Raw genomic sequence first — 24872 nt, forward strand, 5'->3', positions numbered from 1 at the left:
AATGAAATGAATTAGGCAATAGTAATCAGTGGATGAACAGTTAGATGAAGGGTTGATGGGGCATTTACAGAGGAAGGACTGAGCTATCATCACCTGAACCTAATGATCAATCTTGGCATTACTAAAAAGAGGACATCCAGGTATTATATATATACTTTCTGAAATTTTATAACATAAATCACAGAGCATAATCTATGAAATATTCTTGTCCCAAAAGTTGAACCTGAATAGAATCAATTAAGGAGCTCAAGTGATGCAGGACCAAATTAATTGACACCACAGGAAGAAGATAGAAAAATCCAGAAATCTAAAGGACAACTGACCCAACTTCCTTTAAAGTTAATGGTATGATAAGGAAGTGTGGAGGACTGTATCTCTAACTGTCTAGGATTGAAGACCAGGCTTTTGTTTTTTTGTTTTTGTTTTTTCAGTATTCTTTGGGACAGTAACCAGTAAGTGGTCCCAGGGCTCAAGACTTGTGTGCAGCTCAGGTTCTGTGCAAGGCACCCCAGAAGGGTGACGACTGTCATCAGTGTGGTTCAGGGAGATGGGTCCGCTGACCATGATGTTGAGTATTTTTACAGTGTCAACTTGCTATGAAAGTTTCTAAGTCCTCACTTTCTTTTTTTGAGTTTATCTATTGACCTGTAACAAGGAGTTTTTGGACTAGTAACAACTAGTTCTCACACCGATACCAGTTTACCTCACACTTTGAATAGCACTACTCTAGATTAAAAAAAATTTAAACACATAACCTAATGTAATGTGTGAAACTTATCTGGATCTTGACTCAAACACATCAACTGTAAAAGGAACTATTTCAGATAACTTGGGATATTTGATTGCCAACTAAAATATAAAATTATACCAAGGAGTATAGCAAAGAAAAAACAAACCAGGGATGGAGGAAGCAATGTGACAAAATCTCGGTATGTGTCGAATATGGGTAATGTGTATACACTGATTTTGGAATTATTTTCTCTACTTTTATCTATGTTATATAATATGCTCCCCATTCTTCTGTCTTGTCACAATTTACTCTCTACTCTAAATTTTATTCATAATTACAAATGTTCTTAGCTTTACCTTATCTTAGATTCAAATGCCTTTTGGGAATTTGTATAAAGCTTAAAACTTCAACTTGTCTAAATTTGTTTTTTGAAAAATGTATTTTTAGATTTTATTGTATTTTTTTCCATTACTATTTCCTTATACCCCTTATATTTCCTTATACCCCTTATGCCCCTTATTTCCTTATACCCCTTTACCTCTTGTGATCATGACATTCTTGTCTATGTCCATCAGTCCTTTTTCCTATTTGCTCAATCCCTCCACCCCCTATCTTCCCTCTCCAGTTTTTTTTCTGTGTGTGTGTGTGTGAGAGAGAGAAAGAGAGAGATTACTTACTAGCCGTGGGTACATTAGTTTAGGACCACACTTATATGATTTGACCAATAGGTGTTCAACTCTCTTCCCTCACTTTCATATAGCAGAAATAGGAAGAGAACACAAAACAAAATATTATACTAACACTGAGATTAGATTTTATGCAATTAATACTAGATCACTTTGCGTGTTATTGTTAAAGGAGAAATAAAGCCCTCACCACTAATCCCTGTCTTTTCAGTTAAGCTGATTTGATTATATTTTGAAACTTATATAGCAACACAGAAATATTTTAATTACTTCCTTGGCAGCTAGGAACTACTGATTGAAAGAGCTTACTTTCTAATTTTTATAGAATACAATTAAAAATTTTTGCTTATTCTTAAATTCAAATTGATTTTTCGAAATTATATTTTATTGATTATAAAGTTGTCCCAATTTTCCCCCTTTGCCACTCTCTACTTACCACCCCCACTCACTCAGGCAATCCCCACACCTTTGTTCATGTCCATGGGTCATTTGTATAAGTTCTCTGGCTACTCCATTTCCTATATTGTACTTTACATCCCCGTAGCTATTCTGTACCTACTTTTGTACTTCTTAATCCCCTCACCTCTTCACCCATTCCCCCATACTCTCCTCCCCTCTGGCAAACATCAAAGTACTCTCCTTATCTATGATTCTGTCTTTCTTCTTGTTTGCTTAGCTGGTTTTTTAGATTCAATTGTTGATAGATGTGTATTTTTTTTCTATTTTATTGTTCATAGTTTTGATTTTCTTATTTTTCTTAAATAAGTCCCTTTAACATTTCATATAATGATGGTTTGGTGATGATGAACTCCTTTAGTTTTTTCTTGTCTGGGAAGCTTTTTAACTGCCCTTTGATTCTAAATGATAGCTTCCCTGGGTAGAACAATCTTGGATGCAGGTCTCTGCTTTTCATGATTTTGAATATTTCTTGCCAGTCCCTTCTAGACTGCAAAGCTTCTTTTGAGAAATCAGCTGACAGTCTTATGGGAAATTCTCTGTAGGTAACTAACTTCTTTTCTCCTGCTGCTTTTAAACTTCTTTCTTTATCTTTAACCTTTGGCATTTTAATTAGGATTATCTTGATGTGGTCCTCTTTGGGTCCATCTTGTTTGAGACTCTCTCTGGTTCCTGGGCTTGTATGTCTTTTTCCTCCACCAAATTATTGAAGTTTTCTTTCAATTTTTTTCAGATAGTTTTCCAATTTCTTGCTCTTTGTCTTCTCCTTCTGGCACCCCTATGATGGCAATGTTGGAACACTTGAAGTTGTCCCAGAGGTTGCTTACACTATTCTTATTTTCTTGGATTCATTTTTCTCCTTGTTCAGATTGGTTGTTTTTGCTTCCTTATATTCCAAATCACTTATTTGATTCTTGGCTTTATTCATTCTACTTTGTATTCCAGTAAATTGTTCTTTATTTCAGTTTGTGTATCGTTTGTTTCTGACTGGATCTTTTTTACACTGTTGAAATCCTTACTTAAGTTCCTTGAGCATCCTTATAACCAGTGCTTTGAACTCTGCATCTGATAAGATTGGTTCTCTCCATTTTGTTGAGCTCCTTTTCTAGAGTTTCGGTCTGTTCTTTCATTTGGGCCATATTTCTTTGTCTCCTCATTTTGGCAGCCTCTGTGTACTTGCTTCTATGTATTAGGTAGAGCTGCCATGACTCCCTGTCTTGGAGCATATCCTAATGTAGAAGGCGTTCTATAGGATTCAATGGCACAGCCTTCCTGGGTGTGTACCCAAGCTGGGTACCCAAGGTGTGCCCTCCATTTGGGCTGAGTTCACCCTCTTCTTGTAGTTGGGCCTTGGTTGCTGTTGGCAGTTCAGTGGGAGGGAATTACCTAGGCCAGTCAGTTGCAAGGATTAGCTGTGACCACTTGTCACCACCAACCTCCACCCTCTGTGGAGAATAAGCTGTGCAGTGCTTCAACATGGTCTATAGCTATCTAGTGGATATGCAGGCCTGGGGTTTCCTGGGTGGTGCAGGCCAAGGTCAACCCCCACCTATGTTTTGCCCAGGGCTACCCTGACTGAGCAGTAGAGCAATTTGAAGTGATTGCTGCTTGTGCTGGGCTTGGAGATTCCCAAGTGAAACAAAGCTGTGAATCTAGGCTGGCTCCTGCTAGTGCCCTTTCTGGGGTTACTTAGAAAGTGGGACCTGGGCTGTCAATTCACTGATGTTAGCAGTTGCTTCTTTGAAAAGATTTGGGAAGTTGTGAAGCTTGAGTCAAGACCAGCCATTCATATGGAAAATCTATTGTTAACAGCTATAAGTTGGGTGGGGCAGAATCAGGGGATTTCCAGGATAGAGTATACTGTATTAGCCAAGGTGATGGGATCTCAGATATGGCAGCTGCCTTCAAGCTCTGTGGCTCTGCCTGCCTTTCTGTCTGGGAGAAAGCTATCTCCCAGCTCTCACCTTGATGCCAGACACTTCAGTTTCTCCCTGTATGCCACTGGTGCCATTTAAACTGCTATCCCAGTGCTGGAACCTTAGGGGGAGTGAGTCTGAGTAAGTTCCTCTGTGGGTTTTTGAAGCAGAACTGCTTGGGATTCCAGTCATTTCTTCCACTGACTCAATGGCTTTTGTAGCTAAAAGTTGTGGAGACTTATCTTCCTGGTACCCTGGGCTGGGGAGCTTCATGTGAGTCTGAGACTCTTTGCTCCTGAGATATCCCTCCCAAATTTTTACCAACCACACGTGTATGTGGGAGCAGCCTGTTCCACATCTCTGTCCCTGCTACCAGTCTGGATGGTTGTGGTTTCTTTAATTCTGTAGTTGTCAGCCTTCTATTCAACTTGCTTCTTGATGTTTCTGAGTGATGATTGTTCTATAATTTAGTTGTAATTTTGATGTTGTTGTGCAAGGAGGCGAGCCATGTTTACCTATGCTGCGACCTTGACCAGAAGTTCAAACTGATTTTTTAAAGCCTTCCTTCCAGTGGTCTTTCTCTTTGTTTAATTCACATTTTTTAAAATGCTTCACCATTATGTTAATTATATCAAATTCATATTTTAAAACTAGGTTCTAAAGTATTTCTATATTTTATTTTATTCCATCTTTTAACACCATCTTGGTAGAAAATTCATCCTACCCTTGCCATCAGTCTTGTTGCCTTGCTGAATTTCATATGCTGTTTATTTGGGGAACTATCTTTTTTTGTAATGTCTTATTATGAAAAATTTCAAGCATACAAAAGTAAAGAGACTGATATAATAAATTTCCATGTACCTATCCCCTATCTCCCACAATTATCAACTCACAACCAGGAGCTCAGTGTTTTATAGAACCTGTGGCAAATATGAAGTAATGTAATATATCTCAATTTAATTAACTTGGCTTTTTTTCCCCTCCATATGTCTTAAAATTATGCATTCTTCAAGTTACTTTAAATTTATTTATCACTATATATTAAAGTTAATGAATAAATTTCAAAAAAGACCTTACCCCTTGCTCATGTGGTTAAGTGGATTGAGCACAGACCTGCAAACCATACAGTCTCTGGTTCGATTCCCAGTCAGGGCACTTGCTTGGGTTGTGGGCCAGGTCTCCAATGGATGGTGTGCCAGAGGCAACTAACTGATGTATCTCTCACATACTGATGTTTCTCTCCCTTTCTTTCTTTCTCCCTTCCCATCTCTCTAAAACTAAATAAATAAAATCTTAAAAAAAAGAAAGGACCCTAGAAGTATAATATATCATTTCCATAATTTTTAATTTATTTTAAAAATTGTGGTAAACTATAAGTAACATAAAATTTACCATCTTAACCATTTTTAAGTGTTACAGTTTAGTGGAGGTGAGTAGTATATTCACACTGTTGTGACACCAAGTTCCTCAACATTTTTTATCTTGCAGAATTGAAACTTTGCACCATTCAACAATAACTCCTCATCGCCCTCCCTGCAGCTCCTGGCAGCCCCCATTCTATTTTCCATCGCTATGAATTCGACTGCTCTAGGAGTCTCGTATAAGTGGACTCATACAGAATTCATCTTTTAGTGACTGACTTATTTCACTCAGCATAATGCCTTCAAAATTCATCCATTATTTTTACTAGTTTTGAATTAGGATTTTATGAAGTAGGGAGCTATACAGAAAATTGGGAATGAATTTCTGTTAGATGACAACATCTTGAATTACATAGCTTCATTCTGTTAAGAGATTTCATTTATTTCTGAAACACAATATTATTAAAGAGGATTGAGTTTTATACATATACATATCTGCACATATATGCGTGTGTGTATATGTGTGTGTGGATACACACACACACACATATCCATATCCATGTACCAACACACAGATCCTTTAAGAGGGGTGGAAATGTTACTGGCTCAGGATGTTTGAGCATAAGTTTGACCAATCATTGACCACAAAATTATGCATAAATGTAATGTTGAGAGAAACAAACCATACTCAAAAGCATACTTCTTTTTTAGTCATGAGCTGTGTATGCTTAGTTAAGGAACCTGAACTATATTCTGAAATAATGGAGATGCACTAAAGGATTTAACCAGGGAGTAATGGATTGGAATTGCATTTTATAAGATCACTTTGGTAAGGTGGAAGGCAGGTTGGTAGACGCCTAGATTAGAGACAGAAAGCAGAAATAATGTCTGGAACCAAGACTGTGGCAGTGGGAAAAGAGGTTAGAGGATGCAGAGGTATGCCAGTCTGAGAGATTATTGAAGGTGAAATAAACTGATATAATAATCCATTAGGTCTGCATATTGAGGAGACAGGAGTAAAAGCCTCCAGGTTTATGACCTGAGCTAGAAGGATGTTGGAACCCTCTACTAAAACAAAGAATTAAATCATTGGGAGGTTGAAAGATGATGAGCTTAGTTTTGACCATGTGGAGTTCGAGGTGAACAGAACTCTAATCTATGAGACTGCTTATATAATTAGACTTTGTGTACAATCTATTGTTTAGGAAAAGATAAGGAGTATAGGGAAATATGGGACTATACTGGTCCCATATGGGACTATACTGGTTAGTGCTCAGTCCTAGCTCAAACTTAGCCAAGTCAATTGTTATCTTGGCGCCTGTGTTTATTCATTTATTCTAATTATCTTGATACAGATGAAGACAAGACTGCCATATATATTTATAAGAGTGTTGTGAGCTTAAAAAGATGCTGTAAAACATGAAAATATTTGATTGCTGCTATAGCACACAATTTGTTCTGGAAATTATAACTAATGAAATATGACCAAAATGAAGCCATGCATTTTTTTTTTAATCTTCACCCATGGATGTGCTGATTGACATTAGATTGAGAGGAAGGAGGGAGAGAAAGGGAGAGAAACATGGGTGTGAGAGAGAAACATTGATCAGTTGCCTCTTGTCATGTGCCCCAACCAGGGACCCAACCTGCAACCCAGGCATGTGCCCTGACTGGGAATTGAACCTGCGATCTTTTGATTTATGAGATGATGCTTCAACCAACTGAGCCAACTGGCCAGGGCAATGAAGCCATAAATATTGAAAAAGAAACCATATTTTCATTATGTAAGGTGACATGGAAAGCACCAAAGAATTATTTTTAAAAAGTAATCAGTTAGAAAATATACCTACAAAATCAAGTTTTAAAATAAACAGCTGTGGTATTGCTAAAAGGAAAGATAATGTTGTAGATAGGTAATTTCCCTCCAAATTTATAAATTTAAAAGAACAACCATTAAAGTCATAATTGGGAAATATAGCAACACTTGTTTTTCTAATTAAGAGTACCTAAAAATAAAAGCCTACATGAAAGCCTACAAAATGACCACATTTGTATTAGGTTTGTGTGATTTTTTTTAAATGATTTTTTTCTAGTTTTACAAACATGCATGATTATAATAATGTCTGTAGTTGGAAGCCATCTTTTAGGCTTTGGAAATAAGCATTTTCTAAGTTCAAGGATTGAACTTAGAAATAATTGATCAGAACAGATAGGCAAATCACCTGAGAGGAAACAGTGCCTTCCCAAGCTACAGATTTGATTCTAACCCAATGGCAACCAAAAGAGAGACTAGGTCAGTCATTAAAACTTAAAAAAAAAAAAAAAAAAAAAAAAAGAGTGAAAGAGACATTGGCAGTGTCCGTTACACTATGTGAAGAGAAAGATTCTTACCCTACAAATTTTAAACAACTTTGCCTCAATGGTAAGACTACCTCTACTGCAGAGCAAGATGTATGATGCCACTATTAGATTGTGCCATTAAATATTTCATTCATCCAACTACTCAGGAGACTTTGTACTCATTCTGTGCTCACACTGTTGCGATTTGCCCATCTACAAAACAAAAATGAATAATCATGATGATGGCCACATTCTAGTTCATTTGAGAATTGTATTTACATATACTCAATGGGCAAAACCTAGAAGCTTTCCCACTATGATCAGGAACAAGACAAGGATGTCCACTTTCACCTCTTCTATTCAACATAGTACTGGAAGTCCTAGCCACAGCAATCAGACAAGAAGAAGAAATAAAAGGCATGCAAATTGGAAAGGAGGAAGTAAAACTGTCATTGTTTGCAGATGACATGATAGTGTACATAGAAAACCCTACAAAATCCACCAAAAACTACTCAACCTAATAAATGAATTTGGCAAAACAGCAGGATAGAAAGTCAATGTTCAGAAATCAAAGGCATGTTTGTACACCAAAAATAAAATATCAAAGACAGAAATCACACACAAAAAAATCCCATTTGCTATAGCAACAAGAAAAATGAAGTACCTAGAAATAAACCTAACCAAAGAGGCAAAAGACCTGTACTCAAGAAACTCTACAACATTGAAGAAAGAAATTAAGGAAGACACAAATAAATGGAAGCATATACCATGTTCATGAATTGAAATAATTAGCATAATCAAAATGTCCAAACTACCCAAAGCAATGTATAGATTCAATGCAATCCTTATGAAAATACCAATGACATATTTCACAGACATATTTGTTCTATAGAACAAACATTTCAAAAAATTATATGGAACTATAAATGATCCCAAATTATTTTGAGCTGCAGCAATTTTGAGAAAGAAGAACAAAGTAGGTGGGATTACCATACCTGACATCAAACTATATTACAAGACCACGATAATCAAAACAGTTTGGTACTGGCATAAGAACAGACACATAGATCAATGGAACATAATAGAGAGCCCAGGAATAAACCCAAGTCTCTATGGTCAATTAATATTCGACAAGGGGGCAGAAGCATAAAATGGAATAAAAATAGTCTCTTCAACAAATGGTGTTGGGAGAACTGGACAGCCAGATGCAAAAATATGCAATTTGACCACCAACTTACACCATACACAAAAATAAACTCGAGATGGATAAAAGTCTTAAATGTAAGTCATGATACCATAAAAGTCCTGGAGGAAAAAATAGGCAGGAAAATTTCAGATATTCCATGCAGCAATATTTTCACTGATATGGCCCTTTAGAGCAAGGGACATAAAGGAAAGAATAAACAAATGGGACTTCATCAAAACAGAAAGCTTCTGGACAGCTAAAGAAAACATTAGTGAAATGAAATGGGAACCAAGTGTATGGGAAAATATATTTGCCAATGATATCTCGGACAAGGGTTTGATCTCCAAAATACATAAAGAACTCACATGACTCCACACCAGGAAGACAAGTAGTCCAATTAAAAAATGGGTAGAGGACCTGAATTCTTTAAGGATGACATACAGAGAGGGTCCAGAGACATATGAAAGGATGCTCAGCATTACTAGCCAGCAGAGAGATGCAAATTAAAACCACAATGAGATACAACTTCACACTGGTCAGAATGGCCATCATAAACAAATCAACAAGCAACAAGTGTTGGAGAGGTTGTGGAGAAAAGGGAACCCTAGTGCACTGGTGGTGGGAATGCAGACTGATGCAGCCACTATGGAAAACGGTATGGAATTTCCTCAAGAAACTAAAAATGGAACTACCTTTTGACCCAGCAATTCTACTGCTGGGATTATTCCCTAAGAATCATAAAACACTAACCCAAAAGGACCTATCACCCCAATGTTCATAGCAGCACAATTTATAATAGCCAAGTATTGGAAGCAGCCTAGTTGCTCATTAGTACATGAGTGGATCAATAAACTGGCACATTTACAGAATGGAATGCTATGCAGCAGAAAGAAAGAAGGAGCTCCAACCCTTTGTGACAGCATGGATGAAACTGGAGAGCATTATGCTAAGTGAAATAAGCCAGGTGGTGAAAGACAAATACCATATTATCTCACCTATAAGTGGAACCTAATTAACAAAACAAACAACAAACCAAATATAACCAGAGACATTGAAATTAAGAACAAACTGACAGGAACCAGAGGGGAGTGGGGAGGGAAATAATGTGGGAAAGAAGGAAAAGGTTTGTAAATAGACATGTATAATAAGGACCCATGGACAAAGCCAAAGGGGGGTAGGATTGAGAGTGGGAGGTGGAGGTGGGTAGGGCAGGGGAAAGTGGTGGTGGGAAAATGGAGATGAGTGTATTCAAACATTAATAAAAAATATATGTATAAAATAAATAAGTGAAAAAAAGAAAATTGTATTTACAGTTATAAATTCATAATTGGATAATTAGATTCTATATAGATATCTAGATATTTATATAGATATATCCTTTGACATTGCTTGATGTGGATCTTTCTTTGAGAGACAGTTCCATTCCAATCTATCCAAACCCGAGGGTCAAATCTTGGGCTTGATACTCTCACCAGTAGAAAGACAACTTCCTACAAGGCTTTTTGAAATATAGCCTACCAGCCTGTCCAGTGAACCCAAATTTCATGGTTAGGCAGGCATGTACTTTTAATTATTAAAAGTACACAGTTGCTATCGTTATTTAAATTTTAATTTATAAATTTATAAAGTATTATAGCTCTCCTTTTTCTGATACTCTTGATAATCTTTAAAAATGACATTAAAAATATTTAATTCACAAGTAACACACCTGTTTTTCTGTACTGATTGCTTAAGTTTGCATATGCTTAAGTGACAAATCATATCATAACATGCACTAAATTATGAATGAAAAATTTAATGTAACTGAATATGGTTCAGTGTTTATTACAAAAACATAGCATGTTACTCGAAGTACATTTTTCTTCTAATCTCTGAGGATAAACTAAAAAAAAAAACTACTTTAGTCTAATCAAGATACTATATGAATGCAATATATTTAATTTTTATCCAGTGGCATTTGGCCCAAGAAATGATATTTCATTAACTCACAGTAGATGGTTTAAACAAATGCAGTATTACACAAAAACTAATAGCAGTAACATGCTCACAGCCTCCATAAAAAGGATGATTAATTCAGGGATATGTAATTTTTTTTACATAAGTTAAAGGAAAAAGAATAAAAGTTTAGGAAAAATTAAGTATTTCCAACCAACAGATGATTTACTTGTTACTCATGTAAAGCAACATTATGCCTAAGAAACTTGTGAGAAATGTCTATGCTGTAAGTAAATCTTAAAATTGTCACTAAATCGTCAGATAGCAAAGAATCTATCTAGCATGTTGTGTATATAGAGATAAAAAATTTAAGAAAATATTTAATATTTTTGCCTTTGAAATAATTTACTTCCAACAACTCAGTGTATAAATACTGCCAAAGACAATATCGAATGGATACAATAATGTAACTGTATTTAACATTAATTCCATATTTTACTTTCAATTCCATTATTTATGTTAAAAGTTCAGGCAGGTTTCTTTTAGCCTGCCCTGCCTTCTCTCTGCCATGTCCTCTGTGCCTGCGTTTAGCTGCACCATCAGCCCGGGACATGAGGACAGCGTTGTTTCCCCTAAGCATTGTGAGTGGAAGGCAGCCAGGGTTGTTTGCGCAGTTCAAACCTCTGTGGATTCCTCGCTTCCAGGATCTCCCTACTACCTTTCTGGTTTTGTTGCTGCCCCGTTGCTTGGCCCAACAGAGATGGCTTCCTCAAACTGCTACTGGTGATGCTGCTGGACAGCATATTTTCCCCTTGGGCTTCAGATCAATTGAGCCTCTCTGGCCAAGAAGCTGTCCCAGCCTGTGGTCCAGGGAGAGTACCCTCCCTGACCACCAAGGTGCAATGGCAGCAGCCCCAGACAGGAGAGCCACAGACTACCACTGTTCTTACCCTGATTTCAACAGCGTTTCATGAATAAGTGTTTCTTAATATGTTATTTGTCTTTGGTAGATTTCCAGATCCCTGAAATGGTGGTTTTTTTGGAGAGGAACATTTATAGTCCTCCCTATTGAGGCCACTTGATGATTTTAATTTGCATTTTCCTGAAAACTAGTTCATTTGTACAACTTTTAGTATATTTATTAGTTAGTTGGAACCTTCTTTGGCGATTTGTATGGTTAAGTCTTTTGTCCATAATCACTACATAATTTTTCAAGATTAAATTTAAGCATCACATCTTTCAGATAGGCAACCCTGACTCCAAGTTTGGCCAAAATGCTCATCCTCTGTGTGTCCGAAAACTTGACTGCACAGTTCTATGTGGTGATTATCTGTGTACTGGCCTGATTTCCCATAGTGGTCTGAAAGCTCCTCGACTGCAGGGATTTTTGCTCCTATGTTCTTGTTTCTATATCTTGGCATTTAGCATAGTAAACCCTTTATATGTGCTAGCTTAATTGAATTAAAATCATATAAACTTCAAGGAGTTTTCCCAGGTTTTTTATTTATGTAAACACATTTTATTATATTTCATTTCATTGTATAATATATTGTTTGAAATAAGTGGGTCATTGAGTAGTACTTAAAATCCTATTTGTTTTAGAAGAATTTTCATTAAATAGGAAAATTTCTTTTTAGTGGATTGAGCCACCGGGTACAATATTATTATGTAATACCATCAGTAACCTCTAAGTTCATTGCTACCAAGTTCATTAGGAACTTCTTTGATCTTTCAGTAGCATTTTATGGGATTAACCATTTTTTTCCTAGTTGATATACTTCTTTCACTTGGTGTCTTCCTTCTCTTGGTTTACCTCCTGTTTTTCTCTTCTTCATTCCTTTTTAGTCTCCTTTGCTTTATTTCTTTTCATAAACTCGTAATATTCATGCCCAGATCTCCTATGTCTTATTCTCTTCTATAGCTGTTCTCAGGGCCATGGATGTAATCCATTTAAATTCCATCAAACGCCAATTACTCCCAATTGTATATCCCCTGCCCAGACTTCTCTCTTGAATTCCACATTCATAAGGTCAAGTTCTCACTTGACATTTCTACTTTGATGTCCCCACTTAGATCCTTAAGTCAACAAATCCAAAATTAAACTAATCTTCCTCCTCCCAAAGTTTCTCACCCAACTTTATACAAATTAACCTTCTCCTCTCAATAGACTGCAACTCCATTTTTCCAGTTGTTGTCCTTAACTTCTCTATTTCCCTTACTTCCCTTTACCCAGTCTTTTCAGATGTCCTGTTTCCTCCACATTATAATATCCAGAATCAGACCATTTCTCATCATTTTCCTTGCTACCACCCTGATGCAAACCACCATCAGCCCTTACTTCACTTTCAATTTTCCTTCCTTTCATTCATAACTGACTGGGCACACTGACTTCCTTACTATTCCTTAAGCATACCAGATAAACACTCCTGCTGGAGGTAGGGGAGAAGTCTGAATTAGCTGGCCTCTCTGCTGTCTAGAACAGTCTTGTTCTAGATATGACTAACTCTTCTTCCTTCCACATCCTTCGTGTGTTTGCCCTTATGTCATCTTCTTATTGCGGTCTTCCTGACCACCCTATGCAGTAGTTCAAACAACCTGGTCCCTCTATGTATTAGTCTTATTCCTGGTACTTCTGATTCCCCTAATCCCACTCTACTTTTTATTTTCCTCATTCTATTAGTCATCTTTAAGATTCTCTGTAATTTACTTATTGTGTTTATTTCTTAATGTCTCTTTTTTCCTGCTCAGTCTATGAAGGCAGGTATTTTTGTTTTGTTTGTTGATATGCCCAAGAATATCAGTGGGTATAAAGTAGGTACATAAATATTTGTTACATGAATAATTGACTATGTGATTCTTTAGAAAAAATTCATAACTTATCTGGAGAATTTTATTGGACAAAAAGTTTTATTTGAAAAATATGAGAAAATACAAACAAAACCAATATTCATTTTCTATCCCTTAATTAATGAGGTAGGATTTTTGAAAACAACATAAATTTACATGAAAGGTTAATAAGTATCATTCAAATAACCTCTTCAGGGCAGTCTTTTAAATAAAACTGGTGTTTCTGTAAAAATGGAATTTTTCTATAATGATATGCAGTATAGTAGAATTTAATGCATACTTTAGATTTTAAAATAACCATGTAACAGGGTGTTGAGTGGGACCTTTTTATCTTGTTCCAGAATTTCAGCTAAAGCCCCAAGCTGGAGACAAAGACTCTAAGGAACCAATTTTCTATATTTGGATTGCTATGAATAATCTAGTAGCCACTAGGGCCAGAAACCTGTCTGCAGAGAGACTGTTCTGAGGAACCATTCTCGAAGAACTGGGATCCTCCATCCCACCCCAAAATGAAAAGAAAATTCAACAGAGAAATGCAGAGTTAGTCATGGTAAATGATTCTCTCCCCTCCAAAAGCCCCCCTTCTTTCTCCAAAGAACCAATTGTAAAGAGTATGGGGTGCTTTCAAGTAAGCAGGTAGGTCATTTCATTGCCTAATCGGACATTTGCTTAGCCATAGACTTGCTGACCTGCCCTTTTCTGCTGGAGCAGGGCTAGACAAAATTGAGAGTGATACTGTGGGGAAGAGGACACCATTTAATCTGTATAATATGATCACTTCTGAGAGTAGCCAGGCTTGACATATTTTTCCACTGTCCTGTTCAAGGAGAGCTGTCAGCCAAGAGGTAATGGGACCTCAGTAGTGGTAGAGGGTGGATGGTGACTGTGTAGACCAGGGAAGTATTCCAGGGGGTGGTCTCACTTGCAGGATCCTCTGAAGAACCCATGAGATCACCCCATGAGGGAGCTAACAGCTGCATGCCTGCCAGATGCAGGGACATTGATGCCTAATCAGTGTCAGCCAGATAAGCAGCAGCAGACGAGAAGACTGTAGCTACATCCTGTTAAGCAAGGGGATGACACTCCTTCCTACTTTGAATTCTCAAGCCGTGGCTCCTGGGAGAAGTAGTGAGGGATAGGAGGTTTCTCTGAGCAGGACTATGCTTCATTTCTCCATTCAAACTTCAGAACCCGTGGGTTGACTTAGGGGAGAAAAGAATTTCAAGTTGATTTTGAGTCTGAAGTCTTCAAAATAACAAAAATAATAATGAGTCTTAATTTTCTGAACGATAAAGTTATAATAACTGGCAGCATCTGAAAGTTATAGCCTGGAATCAAATTGCTGTTTAAGGTGCGGTTCGGTATTGCTGCGTAATAAACCATTACAAACCTTCATGGTTTGAAACAACCATTTATTATTTCTCAGAAGCCAACAAATTGGCTGGACCCATTCTGCTGATCTGTGACAGGTTCAGTTGACGTCTGTGGTACTTGCTTGTGCACCTGCAGTCACCTCAAGAATGCTGGGGGAGCTGGCTGGACTGAGCTTCTTCTCGTGGTGGTAAGGGTCCAAGAGAAGGAAGTAGAAACATTCAAGCACTTTTTTAGACCTCTACTTGAGTTTTTTTGGGGGGGACAAGCTCAGAGTCAGTGTGGGAAGATACTACCAAAGGGTAAAGATACAGAGAAGTGTGAAAAATTGGGGTCGTTAGTGCAATCAGTCTGCCACATTTACTGGGTGGGAAAGGAGATTCCACATAGGAGAGTTAAGTGCAGGTATTGGAGAAAATAAAGTCATTTCCTCTTTATACACTGAGGAGTAGAGACCCCAGAATCAACAGGCCGGCCAGAGTATGGAAAGGGGTAAGAAAGGGACTGCTGATTTTTGGTATATATATCTGTTTTAGGGCTATTTGGCTTTTTAAGCTGTGTGCTATATTACTGTGATTAAAATAAGTAATAACTTTTTCAAAAAGGCAAGACCAAATGAAAGTACTATCACTGTGCTGTTATTTACATATAATATTTCATTTAATCTAGTCTACACAGTAACCCTATGAGTTTGCTGTTTTCACTTCTACTTCAGATGAGGCATATAAGCTTAGAGAAATAAAGCAACTTGTTCAAAGTTATAGTCTTTATGTAAGAGGCAGGGTCAAGACTGAAATCAAGGTGTGTCTGCTTCTAAAAACTATCATCTTAAATCCTAACCTGTAGTTTAATTCTGAATTCATCCACTTAGAAGCTGAAATTTAATCTGCTTCATTCCAGAGACTCACACTATTATGTAGTCAACACAACGGAACTGGAACATATGTATTTCTTCCCCACTAATAAACTTTAGTTGCTTCTTATCAACATCTAGCCTTGAAATGGAAAAATTGCAGTTGAGTAAATTCTTCCAGTGGGTGTATGATGAATATCCAGCATGTCTCAGTTTGCTCTAAGCAAAAAAAACCTTTACCTTTATTTAATACTTTGCGTAGTATGTTCTATGCTTATATTTCAGATATGGGGTTATAATAGTGCACATATTTAGACTTTTCTAAAAATGTATACTTGTAGTGTAAAGAAAACATTTACATTTAGGCGTTTCATTAAGAAGAACTGAGCCGTTTTTATTAGTTTTCCAAGTTGTCAATATCCAGCTGTATTATCTTACTATATTAGGTGTTAAATTTGATACAAACTTCATATACTAATTGCCTTTAACAGCTGCTATAGATATTTATTGCAAAATGCCATTGAAAAGACAGATTTAATGTATTAGTTTAGTATACATGGTGATTTAAAGATTAGAATATGTTAAACAAACTGTGTCAGAAATTATAAATAAACTGAGTAAAATTATCCTTAAATTGCTAGACAAGTCTTCACATTTAATGTTACATTAATGAGTTTTGTACAAAGACTGTTTAGAATAAAATCCTTTTTCATCAGATGTTGCACATATGTTTTCACTGTTTGTTTTTCTTCAAAGCAAAACTTAATGAAACAGCTAATAAAACCCAATTTTACTCCTGATTCTTGAAAGAAACAAGCCCTTGAAGTGCACACACTGTTTATTCTTTTGCACTGGTTTTTGCTACTTTTCAGCATGTAAATTTTCCAGTAATGAAAAACAGTCAAAGCCATAAACCTTTTCTTCCAAGTCTTATAAACCTAGTGTTTATTTCTTATTTGTAAAGCGATTGCACAAGAAAGACGTGCTTTGCACACATACAGAGAAGTTTGTTCTCAGATCTTCGTGTTCACCTCCTGCTGGCTTTAGGAGGGTGTAGTTTGTGTGCATTTAAATGGACCTTTATTATGTAAATAATCAAGAACCAGAATAGGGGTTTTAACTACCTTACAAAAAAAATGAGAGGTTTCAAAGTGAAGGGCATATATGAGACTCCTGGATCCTGTTACTCTCATAAACCTGTATTAGATTGGTGAATAGCTTATGAAAAAGGATCAGACTTAGAAATCTATAGATGGCAGATGTGTATATACTCCAAGTGACTTTTTCACTAACCAGAGCATATGCCATTCTCTGTCTTCCTGCTTCTTTATGGAGAGGTCTGACTCCAGTGACAGGGTGGAGATGGATATTTGTGTTGAAATGAGAGAGGCAGTACTACTCAAAGTGTGGTCTGGTCCTAGATTGGAACCAGTGCAAGGAAATAAGTACAGAAATTGGAAACGAATGCTAAGAAACTTGTTAGTAATTTTACATCTGTCAGAGTAATTAAAAAAATTGATACTGATACGGGAAGAAGTCTGTGCATATTGGAAGGAAGGTGGTATATGGGAAATCTCTGTACCTTCCTTTCAACTTCACCGTGAACCTAAAACTGCTCCAAAAAAAAAAGTTTTCTTAGCTTTTTTAAGTTGGGGACTAGTGTTTTATATGCTTTGAATTTTTTATTTCATTTTTTCTAGTAATTCATTTTTAGTGTTTTTTTTTCCACAAAAGTATGTGTATAACAGATTGGAAATAAAAATCCTGCTCTTTCACCACAGATGGTTGGAAAAGCATTTGGTCTAGGATGAGATTTTCAAATGTTGATTTATGTCCCTTTGCCCCAATATATAACATTAGATATTAAAATTTGAATAGAGAGAAAAGATCATTACATATAATGAACTAAGGATTTGGATCGTAGAGCCTGAAGTGGAGATATTCTGTGTTTCCCATTAAAGGCGGTCCCATATGCTCAAGTGACCACCAAGTGGGAGTTGACATACTCATAAGAAAACCAGAAAGTATGACCAAAATTTGTAGCCAAGTGGAGGTGGGCCATTGCCAAATTGAGATTTTTAAAAATTAGTGCAGGTTTTAGGTGGAGGAAAGGGAGGAAAAGAGAGAGCTAAGTTATGTACACTGTGGCAATTTGGAAGGGTTATTTTAGGAACTTGAACCACAACGGGACATTATATATGGGCCCTGTCAATAAAGCAGAGGTAGAAAGGAGAGTGCAGGGATGACAAGTTCCATTCACTGCTCAGTTGTACCTAGGTGTCTTAGTGCTACTGAAAACTACTGCAAGGCATGCCTCTTTGGTATGCATTTTATTCATTGCTGATACTTAGACCAGCAATCAGAATATGAAGTTGAGATGTATTATATAACCTTGAGCCCTAAAACAGTTCATGAGTCATAGAAATAGAGGTAGAAGTTAGAAGAAATGGAGTTAGAAGGTCATATATTCACCTTGTTCAGGATACTGCTCCTGTTATGGCCACTTATGATGCATTAGCTTTTTTGTAGCCATGCTACAGGTTCTGCTCATGAGGGTAGAGTGTGGTGAAAGGGAGAGACATTGTGGGTAACATTCAAGAAGCAGAGGTCCCAAGCCTGTGTTGAGCTAGGATGAGATTGTCCAAGAACATTCTAATCTTGAGAGAGAGAAAGAAACTTATCAGGGAGAAAGCTGGAAGTTGAATACTGTATCAGAGCTTCCTGATTGCTATGCCATGTCACTTTGCTGTGCCATGCACAGCCTATAGGTGAGTTCAAGACCCTAATGGTCATGCTTCATTACCAGCGTTCTGAACAGCCATTGAGGAATGTGTAGTAATGGACATGCTATGTTAGCAATATTTTAATTGCTCCCTATGTAAACTCCTTAAATTTACTATTTATTTTGGTCCAAAAAGTGTTAGGTGTGGCACCTGTGGCCAGGAAGTTCTCTGTAGTAGCCATATCACTTAGCATCTACACTTGACTTTGGACCTTGAACTATCCCAGCATGTCTGATTACACACTTGTGTTATCTTGTCATCAGTAAGTTTCCTTTTAAATTTTAAAATTGTGTAAAAATATAAATAACATAAAATGTACCATTTAACCATTTGAATTAAAGTTAAAATAATGATGAAAAGCACATGAGAAAGTTTACCATATTAGTTAATTTTTAAGTGGTTCAGTTCAGCAGTACAGTTCAGTAGTATTAAGTATATTCACATTATTATGCAAACATCACTACCATATTTCTCTAGAATATTATCTTAGTAAGCTGAAACTCTTTAACCATGAAACAACTTCTTCACTCCCTTATCCCAAGCCCCAGGCAACCACCAATTCACTTTTTGTTTCTATGAACTTGACTACTCTAGGTATCTCATGTAAGTAGAATCATATAATATTTATCTTTTTCTAACTGGCATATTTCACTCAGCATAATGTCTTCAAGGTTTATCCATGTTGTAGTGTGGGTCATAATTTCCTTTTTAAGGGTAAATAATATTCTAGTATGTGTGTGTGTGTGTGTGTGCATTTTTTATTTATCCATGTGTTGATGGATATTTGCGTTGCTTTTAGCTTTGAAACTTTTGTTTTTTAATGCATGTAAAATATTTGTATTTTAATTTCAATTTTGTTTGCTATTTTTATTATCATCATTTTATCATTTTCCTGACTTAGAACTTATGTGTGATTATTTTTATTACTTTCATTACCATTTTCTGGTATTAAGTTTTGTGAAACAAAAATTGATTTTTGTTACTTCTTGATTTATGTACTTAGTTTTTGCTTTCGTATCAACAATTAGCCAAAGTCATATGATTAATAGAATTCTATAGTTATTTGTTTTTGAAAATTAAAAAATATATATTTCAGACATCAAGTAATAATTGAAAATAATTAATGAAGTTGACTCATTAAAAGGCTTTCTAGCTTCAGAAAATAAATTTGTCAAAATATTTTAATCATATACTAGTTTATACATTATATATATTTTGTGGCTATTTCAAAGTTTTACTTTTTTGAATAAACATGAAAATCAATAATTATTTTAATTTTCATGAAATTTATTTTTAAAATATTTCAGTGACCACAGAAGATTTCCCATTTCTGTAAATAGATTTTATGTAGTTTTAAAAAAATATTTAATTAATTTATTTTTTAGGGAGTGGGGAAGGGAGGGAAAAAGAGAGGGAGAAAAACATCGATGTGTAATTGCCTCTCACATGCCTGCTACTGGGGACCTGGCCCGCAATCCAGAGATATGCCCAGACTGGGAAGTGAACTGGTGACCCTTTGGTTCTCAGGTTGGTGCTCAATCCACTGAGACACACCAGCTGGGGCAGATTTTATGTATTTTTAAATCTTACAGGCTCCACTAGTTATTTCTATTTTTTTTAAATTTAAACTTTATAGTTATCATACTCCATTTTTTATCTTAATGGGTAACTTTTTGTTAAAGCTGGAAAGCCATCAGTTTTACACACTAACACTGATATTTTTACAGTATAACAAAAAATTGACGTGACTAGTTAGGTAATGAAATGAGAATCACTTCAAACTTGGAAGTATGTCCTCAGTAACTGTTTTTCTCTTAGCCTAAAATAGCCTTACTGGCAGGAAGAGTTATCAGATGAAGACAAGGTACTGAGCAAAGTACACTGGCACTTCCCCACAAAAGCTCCTCCTGTGCAGGAAAGGACTGGAGCATTTTCAAAGTTTTGCAAAAGCAACAGGAAAAAAAAAAGCTATTTTTGAGATTGGTTCCAACAATGAGCTTTTTTAGTTTATTTAGATTAAGTTAAATAGACAGTTACAAGGTCACAGCATTAAAAACTGAAGCCAAACTGCCTCACATAAGGACAGAAGCCTTCATTTTACCAGCCAATCTAGGAACTGAGACCAGTAAAGCAAAAGAGATGGAAAAAAGATGGCACTCCCAAATAATCCTAGTAAGTATATTGATATAATAACAATCCAGATTGTTTTGTTATTGTATCAAACAGGAATTTATTTCAGATTGATGAATCTACTCACATCAGAAACTGCCAAATTACAGCGCAGTTAGAATTCCTAAAAAGAAATGCTGGGGAGAATATCAGTTCACTGTAGAGAAGTATCAAAAAAAGTGACTGGGGTGAAATATTGAAGGTGGTGCCTTCAAACTTCGAAGCAAAGAGGTTCATGCTTGGATTTGCGTGCTGATGGAGTGGCTGCAGTGACAAGGGCATGTAACGGCTGCATGTCAGGAGTCACGGAAACACTGAGATTCAGGGAATATGCTGTTTTATTCACAGAGGAATTCTGTTGGGTAAAACTTTGCTTATATGTGAGTTATACATAGTCTAATGTGTCTAAATGGAGAATCTAATATAACCAAGGCTGTTTCTCTCACATCTGTTTTTCAGCTTTGGGTGTAGAATTGGGGTTAGAATACAACTTCATACTCTTTCACCCTGAAGGGCCATAGAGGTCTGTCAAAATTTTATGATCTAGAAAGAGAATTAGAACCTTTTTTGGTAAACAGTTCTTGCCTTGAAGATTTGGTAAAAGGTAGTGGTTGGCTTGAAAACATGGCATAATGAGCTGAATGAATGAACCTAATAGAAAATTACCAGGACCTCATGATAATGTATTCACGTACACTGATAAAATATATGGATTCGAGGCAAAAATTGGAACTTGGAAATGTGGGGTTAAAAAATATTCACTTGAGGTATTTAGTCTATGTCACCATTTGAGTAGCAAAGAATTATTATTAAGACAAGTAGAGCAACGATGTGAATACTTAAGAAAAGCTGCATTGTATTTTGAGATGCATGATTTCGGTTGTATTCACAATTTATTTGTGCTCTCAAAAGAAATTTTCACATGATATTTGTCAATGAAAGTACTAAAGTAATATCTATTTGATTTACTAAATGATGGGACTTTTGAGATACAAATTTAAATTATCCATATTCCGATTAGTGATGAGAAAGGAGTTTCTATCATTTGGATAAAAGTAATAAATATTCTTCTGTATATAAACAGAAACATTAGTCTTGGCCTGGGGGTAGGAATGAGGATTAATTGAAAAGATTATATAATACTAAGAAAATGTACTTAAGATTTTTTTTGAAAGTTACATGGAAATACCACCAAATCCCCTCCACTTTACTCCATTATGCTGTTCAACTATGCATTATTATGTGTGGTGTGATGTGAAAAGAATTAAGAAACAGTGGATTGACAATTTGGAAAGCTGAGGCAAGAATGTTAGCTGTGACAGGCTCCAAATTCACTAAGAAATTTAAGCCAAATAGCTGTTCAGGTGTCATGTAAATGTTATGTAGAGGAATAAAGTCCTGGGAGGAAAAGTAGACTATCATAGTCTTCTCTCACTCACTCATGGGGATTGATCAAAGTAAGTTTACTCATGGAGGAGAAACCTATTTTTGGGGGAAAAAAAAACACTCGTTAACAATTAGTTAGTGTCAGGTTCTATCCTAAGTGTTTTGTATGTTTTACCAACCAGTCTGAGTTTATGTTCACACTGGTTGGTAATTGTCACACTGGTTCTATACTAAGTGTTTTGTATGTTTTACCAACCAGTCTGAGTTTATGTTCACACTGGTTGGTAATTGTTATTATTATCCCTACTTTACAGACGAGGTACCTAAGGTAGACTTATTATTTATGGCAGAGCTGAAATATGAATTTAGGCAGTCTGTACACCTAACTATGCCATACTGCTTTTCAAATCCCTAATAATACCAACCACCCATCTCCTTCTCAACTCCCACCCCTGGTCCCAGGGCCTTCTCCTCTGCAGGGTGTGGCCTCCAAAAAGGCTACACACAGTAGGGCCTACTCCTGGACTGTGACTTGGATGTCGCTGGGCCTCACTTCAGTTGCTGTTTTGGGGGGAAGCTAAAGAATATAGTCTGATCTTAAAATGTTTTAAGAACCTTTTACTCTGTAGCAGCAAACCATTTAGATAACTGTGCTTTTAGAGTATGGTGGCCACTAGCCACATATGGCTTATTCAAATTGAAATTTAAATTAAGTAAAATTAAATAAAATAAAAAAATTTCTCCCTAATTGCACTAGCCCTATTTCAAGCGGCTACAGACCACTTGTTTTGGACACTGCAAAGAACACTCTCATCATTGTAGCTGATTTCATTGTCCAGTAGCATTCTTACCCGTCTTCTCTACGCCCACTACATCAGAAATGAGCACTTATTTCCTCTTGGCTTCTAACTCTTTAGTATCCTTACTTTAGTTGTTGCCCCACTGATTCTGCCTTTCCTCATCTTGTAAGTGACAGCTGTACCAGAACATAACAGATTTTTGTGGTCATTAGTTGTTTTCTTAAACAGTTCTGTAGTACCTTGTTCTTCTTACCTTATCCTGCAAGTACAACAGTTACAAACTGAGTTCTAAGAAATCCCTATTTGGCAACCTGTCACACTTTGGCTCCTATTGAACTTGAAGGCATCTGGTGCTCTTGTGGGTTAAACGTGTGTATTACTGTTAAGCAAGAACTCCAGTACTGGTATGCTTGGATTTTTAAGCCTAATTTTAGGGTTTTATTTTTATTCATGCTGAATATGATCTTATTTTTGACTGTTGTTACTGAGGGTTTTTTTAATTAAATCTTAATTGGATCACCTGATAGATCATCATTATTATTGTACCCAACTTTGATAAGCATATCTTTGTAGGTTGGCTAAAAAGAAGTCCTGTCAAACTGATCTCTTAATTCCTTTGAGAAGGTTATCAGATTGTCATGATGGTGTAGGAGCAGTGAGTTTGATCTCAGCCAAATCATTTTGAATGTTTTCAGGGGCAGGCAATTAGATTAGTAAGGACTACATAAATCGTATCAAATTTGAAAAAGCTGAGAATATTTAATCTAGAGAAAAATAGACTATTTTAGACATTCATAGGACTGTGCTGAGTGAGTAGTGTTGGTCAGAAGGAGAATTTGTTGTTATCAAAGGAAATGATGAAGGTTAGTATGAAAAATACAAAGTGTTTTGAGTGTTCAGGGGAACACACGTAGGTTCTCAAGACCTTGGAGCAGCACCATGTAAGAAGAGGTAACTGCAGGATATTTCCATTCTTATGACCATGCAAGTGAAGTGAGCCAAAAAACGCAGTGGGAAATAAATGAAGTAGGGTTAAGTTTTCATTAAAGGCTATGCCTTGCATTCACCACTCCTGTTGCCCTGGCAACTGGGCTCCCTCGAATACTAATGACATTATAATGAGAACAAAACACATGCAAATACAGTAAATAGTAATTAGAGGCAGAGAGCCATATATGGAGTAGTGAGCTCCACCTTGGGAAGGTCTGGGGAGGAGCTGGTGAAGGATTTGTCCTGAAGACAAAGAAAGAAAGGAAGAAAGAGGTGATGAAAGAAAGACTTGGGGTTAAGCATAAAAGAGTTAAATTGAGTCTGCCTACAGCACACAGTAGCATTGGTCTCCTACAAACGCCTGTTGTTTCTTCAAGCAGAGTTTAGTCAATGTCAGAAGCCACGCAGTTGTACAACCACATTGTGTTAAACATTCTACCTGTTAGCATCTCTGTATATAAAGAATCTTAGCTGTGCTTGCATAAGGTTTGGAGTAGTGGAGCAGCCGGCTCCTCGGAATGCCCTCTCTGCCCACGCGGGCCAGGGCTGGGCCGGGCCTGCTCAGACAAGGCACTAGGGCTAGGATGTGTAGCCCAAAGTCAGTCTTGGTGGAGAGACTTAATTCTGTGTTGCATCAGATGGGACAGGTAGGAACAAAGAAGGACTGTATTTGGTTAATGCAAGATGGAACTGACTACTAATGCATGCTGTCTGTGTCACTGAAAATGTGTCAGGAGATGCTGGGTGACTGCTTCTTCAGAGGTGACAAAAAATTTTAAAAATTTTATTTATTTTTAGAGAGAGAGGAAGGGAGGGAAAAAGAGAGGGAGAGAAAAAACTATGGGTGAGGGAAACATCAGTTCGTTGCCTCCCACATGCACCCCAACTGGGGACCTGGCCTATAACCTAGGCATGTGTCCTGACTGGGAATCGAACCGGTGACCTTCTGCTTTGCTGGCTGATGCTCAACCCACTGGTCAGGGTGGCAGATAGGATTTTTGATTTGCCCAAATGATTAGACTCAAAGTCTATGAATTTGTTCTCAATTTTATTCTTTTCTCTT

The 24872-nt window shown here is 36.7% G+C and overlaps 1 protein-coding gene across 3 annotated transcripts in view; it reads left to right on the forward strand.

The window, feature by feature from the left end:
* The window catches only part of ATG10 (autophagy related 10), a 221037-nt gene that overhangs the window by 18632 nt on the left and 177533 nt on the right, over positions 1-24872 (forward strand). Inside the window, exon 2 of one of the 3 annotated variants that reach the window (XM_037142960.2) lies at positions 14927-15018. The exons of the other annotated variants lie outside the window; for them this stretch is intronic. Coding sequence (XP_036998855.2) covers positions 14927-15018 — 92 coding nt within the window. The remainder of the gene's footprint in view (positions 1-14926; positions 15019-24872) is intronic. 3 annotated transcript variants of the gene reach the window in all.

This window comes from Artibeus jamaicensis, unplaced genomic scaffold (assembly GCF_021234435.1).
Source record: "Artibeus jamaicensis isolate MK-2021 breed Jamaican fruit bat unplaced genomic scaffold, CSHL_Jam_final contig_373, whole genome shotgun sequence".
In the NCBI taxonomy this organism is placed as follows: domain Eukaryota; kingdom Metazoa; phylum Chordata; class Mammalia; order Chiroptera; family Phyllostomidae; genus Artibeus; species Artibeus jamaicensis.